This window comes from Salmo salar, chromosome ssa18 (assembly GCF_905237065.1).
Source record: "Salmo salar chromosome ssa18, Ssal_v3.1, whole genome shotgun sequence".
In the NCBI taxonomy this organism is placed as follows: Eukaryota; Metazoa; Chordata; class Actinopteri; order Salmoniformes; family Salmonidae; genus Salmo; species Salmo salar.
Genome location: NC_059459.1, coordinates 5464010 through 5473610, shown reverse-complemented (window position 1 = coordinate 5473610; position 9601 = coordinate 5464010). Strand labels below are relative to the sequence as shown.

At 40.6% G+C, this 9601-nt stretch overlaps 1 protein-coding gene across 4 annotated transcripts in view; it reads right to left on the bottom strand.

Moving 5' to 3' along the window:
* Positions 1 to 7157: 7157 nt before the first annotated feature.
* LOC106576865 (putative ZDHHC-type palmitoyltransferase 6) overlaps positions 7158 to 9601 on the bottom strand; it is a 29712-nt gene continuing 27268 nt past the window's right edge. For all 4 annotated transcript variants that reach the window (XM_014154364.2, XM_014154365.2, XM_014154367.2 and 1 more), the window contains one exon: positions 7158 to 8316. In XM_014154364.2, the coding sequence (XP_014009839.1) occupies positions 7840 to 8316 (477 nt within the window). In that variant the 3' untranslated portion in view covers positions 7158 to 7839. The remainder of the gene's footprint in view (positions 8317 to 9601) is intronic.

Genomic DNA, 9601 nt, shown 5'->3' with positions numbered 1-9601 from the left:
CTTGATGAGCTAAATCAGGTGTGTTAAAGCAGGACTGGAAAAAAAGCTTACACATCCCATCGCTCTCCAGGAGGAGGGTTGACCCATGGCTGCAAAACATGCAAACATAAAAGTTACGTCTGTTCTGAAAGAGAGGTGATCTGCGGTGCTGGTAGTCGCTCAGCTGAGGTCGGAGAAAATAGGAATCTGCTTTAATTTTCAAGAGGTACTGTCATTGTTGACCAATCACAATATAAAACGTAGCCTGCATGATGATACGTCAGCACCAGTGGAGGTTCCTCAGAGGAGGAACAGGAGGACCATCCTCCTCAGTGAATTAAAAAAAATATATATATTGAAAAATTAAAAAATTAATATTTTTTTTTAGATAGAACTATACTAAATATATGCATGTCACCATAAAATGTATTAAAACACACAGTTTTGCAATGTTTTGCACTCTGTAGGGTAGCACAATGGTGTAGCCGGAGGACAGCTAGCTTCCGTCCTCCTCTGGGTACATTTAGCCTACTCAAACACCCGGCTCAAACAGAGGGATGCTATGTTAGTTAGCTGGCTATGACTATCCAACACTGGAACTCTTCTAAGTCAAGGTAAGCTAATGGTTTTACTAATTTATTGCCACCGGGGCCCACCGGTGTAACTGCTAAACTGCTTACTGACTGTACACTGTACTGCATGATTGTGAAGGGTTTACTAACGCATTAGTTCTAATAGCCACAGTATGTTTAGTATGACGTTACATTAGCTAATATGGTGACAACGATGTAGGTTGTGTGTAGTTGTCAACATTTATTTGTTTTTTTCACCTGGTTACAGGCAGCTGATGTGTTGTACATTGAAGTCCACAAGCGAAGGGAAAAGGTGAGAGAAGGAGAGAGTGTAGATGTGAGAAGAAATACAACGTGGCTGCTATGAAAGTGAATTGTCTGATCAGGGGTGTATTCATTCCGCCGATTCTGTTGAAAAACTTTTCTTAAACGGAAGGAAATGGAACGAAACTGGGCTAAGCACGCCTGAATGTGGCCAATAGAAACTCTCGTTTGCAACTGTTGGACAAATGATTACACCCTAGATCAGCTAGATGCAGCCAAGAGTGTGGTTGATTCTGATATTTTCCAATTGGGAAACTCTGAGGTCATTTTTCTACAATGTCTTTCTATGTCGGAAACTTCCAAGTTGTCTTGAAAGCTTCATAACTTTCCCACTCTAGCTATAGTTAATTAGCTGGCTAACACTATCTGTTAACAGAGTTAAGTTTACCAATAAAAATCTATTTTTGGATGAGTCATTTCTGTTGCATGTAAATATATGTACGCATGCTTATCAGTGGAGGCTCCTTAGAGGAGGAAGGAGAGGACCATCCTAATCAGTGAATTTCAGAAGTTAAAATAAAACATTAATAAATCCTCTTGACGTTACCCTAGGATAGGGGGCGCCACAGCGCATTTTGGAAAAAATTCATGCCCATTTTCAACAGCCTACTAATCAGACTCAGAAGCTAGGATATGCATATAATTAATACCTGTGGATAGAAAACACCCTAAAGTTTCTAAAACTGTTTGAATGGTGTCTGTGAGTATAACAGAACTCATATGGCAGTCAAAACCCCGAGACCGATTGAACCAGGAAGTGGAATTCTGAATTGTGGACTCAACTTCACGTCGTTGCCTATTATTCACACCGTGAGACATCGTTCATTGAGCACTTCCTATTGCTTCCAGAAGATGTCGCCAGTCTTTACAAAGTGTTTTGAGCCTTCTACTGTCGAAACTCAGTGAATGAGACGCGTTGGAAATTGGTCACAGGGGGAGGGCCATCACCATTATGACTCCGGCGGCCCTGTCTACCCCCACCTTTGGAAACGTTTTGAAACACAATGCAATCATCCCCCTCGAATCTTATTGGCTCTCTTGTTGAAACAGGCCCTGAAGATTTATGTTATACAACGTTTGACATGTTTGAACGAACCTAAATGGGAAAAAAATGTTTTATTTCGAAACGGCTGTGGCGCGCCCGGCAGAGTATTTGGATACACCATTCAGACGCGCTAACAACAGCAAGCTAATGGAACATAAAGGATGGACTTTTTCGACCGAAAATCTCATCTGTTGTGGACCTGGGATTCCTGGAAGTGCTTTCTGATGGAGACAACTAAAGGTAAGGGATTATTGACAATATTATACAACATTAGATGTGATATGCGATTGTTCCAAGATGGCGCCGAGCTGTATTTACTAGCTCATTTTCTGAGTATCGCATCCCCTTTTATCGCTAAGTGTGATTACCCAGTAAAGTTATTTTTAAATCTGGTATGACAGGTGCTTTCAAGAGATATTCATCTATAAATCTTAGAATGACAATATTACATTTTAAACATGTTTTCGAATAGTAATTCAGTAAATTGTAGCTCTGTTTCCCCGGATTGCATTTGACGGGAAAATAGTTAGTCAACGTCAGACGCCGATGTAAAATGCTGTTTTCATATATAAATATGAACTTTATTGAACAAAAGAATGCATGCATTGTGTAACATGATGTCCTCGGTGTGTCATCTGATGAAGTTTGTAAAAGGTTAGTGCTGCATTTAGCTGTTTTTTGGTTATTTGTGATGCATGTGGTTGGTCGGAAAATGGCTATGTTGCTGCTTTTACGATGGACTCCTCTAACATAATCTAATGATTTGCTTTTCCTGTAAAACCTTTTTGAAATCGGACGACGTGGGTCAATTCAGGAGAGGTGTATCTATAAAACGATATGAGACAGTCCTATATTTGAAAAAAAATATATATTAAATTTCGTTATGCTAATGTCGCTAGGAGTTTTCCCTGGATTTTGATCCCGCTGACGGGACGAGACGCTGAAGAGGTTTTAAGATAAAACGATACTAAATATATTAAATAAAACACACTGTTTTGCAATGGCCTACAGTAGTCTCAACAGCACCCTCTAGGCTAGCATGGTGTAGCCGGAGGACAGCTATTTTCTGTCCTCCTCTGGCTACATTGACTTCAATACAAAACCTAGGAGGCTCATATTTCTCACTCCCTTCCATAAACCTACTTGGTAATTTGACGACTTCCGGAGGACTTCAAACCAATTAAAGCTTTTGCAGTATGAACTGACATGCTGTCCATCCAATCATAGGAAAAGATAATGAATCTAGTGTGGTGTATTGGGGTTGTGGTGTATTGGGGTTGTGCTGCAGAACATCATGGGGGTCCTATGTGTGGAGAAGGTTGGTGAATCGGTGACATTGTTGGACAGTTAGAGACAGATAATATCCCCAAAAAACTATTCAATTAAAATTAGTTTCTTCAAATTACAGGAAACAAATGAGGTAAATTATATATATTGTTTTCTTGGTTTTAGAACTTCATTTTTGTGTTGAGTTTATTTATTTCAATTTGCTTTGCTAACTTTAGTAGCAAGAAGCTAGATAGCTACCAGAGTGCAGTTTTCTCTGTCAGAATGCCTTCCTACGAAAATGTAGCGCATTTTTGTTGTTGTTGAAGAACCCCTTTCGTTGCCCAGATCAGATTCAAGCTTCTGGGAAAAAGCTGCATCGATCATGTAATGGACGAAGGTCTGCATATTCAAACAGCGCAACACAATGAGAAGGTACTGTAAGAATAAACGGGGATGTTCTCAAGCAGTTTATCGACACTACTGCATTTCTGGCCATGTAATTGTTGGCTTTTAGGGGGCACGATGAGAGGGAAAGTTCCTCTTACAAGGAGCTTGCAGAGGACATTTCACTTTACAATGCTGAGCATATGGAATATCCTACGGTCTTCTCTGAAATGTCGAAATCAATTCAGAATGATTTGATAGCTTTCATTGCATCATCCATTAAAAGTGAGATTAAAAGAGGTTGACTCAGCGCATTTTTTCGCATGGCAAATGGTTTAAACCACAGACATCAGCTGTAGCTCGCAGTTGTCAGTTTTCATCAGGTATGCGGATGATCAGTGCTTTATTCTAGAACGTTTCTTGGGCTACCTTGATACGTCAAGAGGGCGAGATGCGCAGTTTGTGTTTGACTTTGTGATTCTCAGATGTCTGAGTTTAATTTAATGGAGAAACGTGTTGCCCAAACCTATGAAGACGTTACTGTAATGGACTGTAACCGCTATTTCTATTTGCAGCGGAGTAAATTACTTAATGTAGAGCGAATTACATTTTCAAATCAGTGATTCATGTGTAACTCATTGTATCTGCTATTTGTATTTACAGCTAAGTCCCCTCCTGTTCCCTGATTAAGCCATGATGGCCTCTCCACTCCACTACCAGTGTCAACTCTCTCCTGACATGAACTGAAGCCATGTCTCATGTGCCCTCTCATCCACTGGTGCATTGAATGTTTCATCTCCATGCACTGTGAGAGTAGCTCTGTCAATTGACTCTACATACAGTGATGAGAGAAAATCAGATAAACACCATCACATTATTACACATCAATGTGATTTTTATCCTTGCTTGGACTAATTCATTCTTAGCTTTTTTGTCTAACTGTGTTGTGTTATGTCTTCCCAGTCAAGTCCTGGCCTCAGTGGAAGAGTTGAGCTCTTCTCCAACACCATCCATCCATGATGAGCCTGTCCTGCACTGAAGCCTCTGAACACCTCAACCACTGTCCTGCACTGAAGTCAAGCCTCCGAACACACCCCAACTCATACTCTCATTCAAATCACTGCTGTGATATCTTCCTAACACTAAGTAGCCATCTCATTCTCATTGCCCATAATATTTTACTATACATGTCTTTATTAAATGTTTTAGGTTGAAATAATTTCTTAAACACGCATTATCGCTTCCGTGCGGTCTGCATCTATACCGTGGGTCTCCCATTCACCTAAAATGTCTTAATCACTAGCCTCCACTGATGCTTACGGTGTTCTAGCTATTCACTTTTCACAATGTTAATGTTTGTTTCTTCCATTGCTATGGTCACCGGCAGCTGTCCAAGACAATAATCACATCATGACACATACAATCCCCTCTGATCCTGGAAACGCAACCAGACCAGCTCACCAATAAGACAGAGATAATTAACATTATATGATTTGATTGGCTAATGGAAAAGGACCAGATGGAATGGAATGCCAGGAACAGAGGCGATGCCACATCAGAAAATTGCTACTGCTAGAATCCATAATGCCGATTTAGGGAGTGTGTGCGTGTGTGAGAGAGTGTTTGTAAGCGAGTGACAAAAGAGGGAGAGAGAGTGGGAGAGAGTAGAATGGATGTTAGAGAGAGATAGGTCTTCTGGCCTCCTCAACCTGTACAGACTGCTTTCTCCCATCTTAAACACTCTGTATATAGAGCAGGCCATACAGAGGACATTCAATAATATTGCATGTGACACAAATGGCTAAAACGCTCAGATACAGTGCCTTCGGAAAGTATTCAGACCCCTTGACTTTTTCCACTTTTTTTTTACAGCCTTATTCTAAAATGGATTAAATAAATAAAAATCTGCAATCTACACACAATACCCCATAATGACAAAGCGAAAACAGGTTCAGAAATGTTTCCAAATGTATTAAAAATGCAAAACAGAAATACCTTATTTACATAAGTAACCTTTGTTATGAGACTCGAAATTGAGCACAGGTGCATCCTGTTTCCATTGATCATCCTTGAGATGTTTCTACAACTTGATTGACAACTTGAGTCCACCTGTGGTAAATTCAATTGATTGGACATGATTTGGAAAGGCACACACGTCTATATAAAGGTCCCACAGTTTACAGTGCATGTCCGAGCAAAAACCAAGCCATGAGGTCAAAGGAATTGTCCTTAGAGCTATGAGACAGGATTATATCGAGGCACAGATCTGGGGAAGGGTACCAACAAAGTTCTGACAGAGCTCAATAGTTATTTTGTGGAGATGGGAGAACCTTCCAGAAGGATAACCATCTCTGCAGCACTCCACCAATCAGGCCTTAATGGTAGAGTGGCTAGACGGAAGCCAAATCCTCAGTAAAAGGCACATGACAGCCCACTTGGAGTTTGCCAAAACGTACCTAAACACTCTCAGGCCATGAGAAACAAGATTCTCGTCTGATGAAACCAATATTTAACTGTTTGGCCCGAATGCCAAGCGTCATGTCTGGAGGCTACCTGGCACCATCCCTACGGTGAAGCATGGTGGTGGTAGAATCATGCTGTGTGGATGTCTTTCAGTGGCAGGGACTAGAAGACTAGTCAGAATTGTGGCAAAGATGAACAGAGCAAAGTACAGAGAGATCCTTGATGAAAACCTGCTCCAGAGTTCTCATGACCTCAGACTGAGGTGAAGGTTCACCTTCCAACAGGACAATGACCCTAAGCACACAGCTAAGACGATGCAGAAGTGGCTTCGGGACAAGTCTCTGAATGTCTTGGGTGTGGCCCGGACTTAAGCCTGATCGAACAGCTCCGGAGAAACCTGAAAATAGCTGTGCGTTGCTGCACCCCATCCGACCTGACAGTTTGAGAGGATCTGCAGAGAAGAATGGGAGAAACTCCCCAAATTCAGGTGTGCCAAGCTTGTTGCGTCATACCCAATAAGAATCGAGGCTGTCATCGCTGCCAAAGGTGCTTCAACAGAGTAAAGGGTCTGAATACTTCAGTAAATGTAATATTTCAATTTTTTTATTGGGTATTGTGTGTAGATTGAGGGGGAAAAAACAATGTAATCAATTTTAGAATAAGGCTGTAACCTAACAAAATGTGGAAAAAGTCAAGGGGTTAGAATACTTTCCGAAGGCACTGTACAGTATATACATTACCCGACTAAACCACACTTAGATGGCTACTGAATCATCATCCTTTAATCTAGCAATATGTCCCTATGGGATATTGAGGAAATCAGTGAGAGTAGTCGGAGATGACTGGATGTGGTCTATTAGCAGTGCTGAGTCTTGGTTTTGCTATTGAGTAGGTCAGAGTCACGACATGTTATTAGCCAATGTTAACATGTGACGAAGGTGGTTTTACATGTTGAACCACTCTTGCCTAATAAGTAATGTTGCCTGAGACCTGTAGACTTGTTAGCTCCCTGAACTAACGCAGCCATACTGTCATGCGATTAGCCAAATGACATTGTACTTATAAGCTAAAGTCTAGTCACTTACCTATGGTTTACACCACCAATAACATAAAAGCATGCATCATTTCATCATATTACTTTTATTTAAGTAAAAAGAAACCGGTCACGTTTCAAGTGACCAGTTATCTCCAATGAAACACTGTTTTAAATACACCAATGCATTAAAATGTAAAACAGAAAGCTAACTCCACGGGATATACTGTAGTAAAATAGTGGCATCCTTCACAGGACAGCGCAAAATCAGTTGTTCATAAACTAGCTACAATGTTGTAGAAGTACTGTCAGCTCTAAAATAGCTCAGAGCATCACATAACTAGCTCTACATGTACTGTATACAAAGGAAATGCTTACCAGGACATAGTGTTACATCAGTGCGTTATGTGAGGAGTGTGACATGTTGATTTGTAAGCTGGCAAGATTTCTGCATTCAGTCTACTGTAGTCTATATATTAAAAGTATAATTTTTCAATACCTATGTTCAAGTATAAAGTTTAACAGATATGTTGACGACCTCACTCCCAAAGACAATCTAAGGAATATCTAATGTTAAGATCTATTAGAAATTAGTCTACACACCACTTGTTATATGTTTAATAGCAGTATTAGCTTCCAAAGGTAATGCCTAGGCTTTAGCTCACCATGCTAACAGTCTCACAGATGATCCAGTTGGTTTCAAGAATGGAATATATAATTCATATATACATTGTTCTTCATTACACCACAGGTTTTAGAGTCCATATTGTCTAAATGTCTATGGAGCTATTGTCCTCCGTCTGTCCATAATCTAACCGTCTCCTCCCCTCCAATAGGAAGGTAAGAACCGTTGTCCAGCGGTGTCCTAGTGACCGTTGCCGAGTCTCGCAGGTAGGTTTGAAGTAGGTCGTAGTCCCCATGGCGATGGCATCAAACTGTTCTGTCAACAGCCAAGCCTCCCAAAGGATTGTCAGAGCGTTCATTATTGTCAATGTGACCACCCAGAACTGTGCAGCTACTGCCCTAACCAACGACTGGTCCTCAAGGGACACCACCACCACATACAGGTGGTAAATTGCCGCAGCCACGAAAAGGAGGTGTGCTGCGGCCATGGAGAGGATGAAGATGATGAAGAGGCGGTGGTTTCCCCTACCAACGCAGCGGTTCAGGAACAGGCAGTGGTGGTCGTAATCCCTCACACACACATCACACAATTTGCAGTGTTTAGTATGGTCCGGCTGGAACAACTAGAGAAGAGAGGGAATAGCAGTGAGAAACACTTTTTGTTTGAGTGGTTAACTTGAGAAGGGATAGATGCGGACCAGACTGGTGCACATTTAGCAAATTTGATCTAACAAAGTGGATATGTCAAATCCGTCATGATTTATGCATTTTAAACAGGCCCACAATGTGGTTAAGTTACATTTGGATATATTTGTCTGTTTTCGTGCATTAAAATGTAGAAGTTGTCCCTTTTCAGGTTTAGAAGAAGTGACTATTAAATGCTAATTCCCGTTCGTATAAATCGATGGTGGTAGTCAGTCGTTTTTAACGAATGCAGTTGATTAGTAATGATATGAACATGTGTTGGGGTTGACATCCATACAAGCATTATACTCCAATTTGTGTCTCAACATAGTGTGAAATACGCCTAAATGTCGGCAAATTTTGCTGGAGGCTAATGAGGAGACTGGTTCTTTTCCCCACGCGTTTCCATGGCAACTCCATTGTTATGTTCGAGTTCAATTGACTTGTTTACTGCATCTATGTACTTCCTTCTACATATCATAAATACGAAAACTGTTTTAAGCAGGGGTTGGAACTGGTTCAGGGAAAATAACGAAATTTGAAGAACAGAACTAGAGCGAAAGTGATCTATACTATTCCATAACAGAACTGTTATTGTAAAAGCATGGGAACCGGTTAATAACGTTCTGGGCATTTTTTTTTCAGTCCCACAAAAAACGCAACAAAGTGCCTATGCAAAGCCCTTGCTGTCACTCAAACTTTTTCCAGTGTCTGCCTGCCAGCTGAAAATCATTGCCAGTGTGTAGGCTATCTGCCTCTCCCTCGGAAGCATATAGTCTACGGTAGCTACTGACGTTACAAGCATGATTAAAAAATTAGGTCGATTTTTTTTATTTCTTTATTAGAAGAATGGATTTACTTTGCAATGCTAGTTACAGATACCGTAGTTATCAGCTCGTTACCTGTATAAAAGACACCTGGGAGCCAGAAATCCTTCTGATTGAGAGGGGGTAAAATACTTATTTCCCTCATTAAAATGCAAATCATTTTATAACATTTTTGACATGCGTTTTTCTGGATTTTTTGTTGTTGTTATTCTGTCTCTCACTGTTCAAATAAACCTACCATTAAAATTATAGACTGATCATTTCTTTGTCAGTGGGCAAACGTACAAGATCAGCAGGGGATCAAATACTTTTTTCCCTTAATGCAACGTTAGCCTGCCTAGCAGGAACTTCTAAAGAAGGAAAATGTTTCATTTCTACAATTTCCAAAAGACAACCA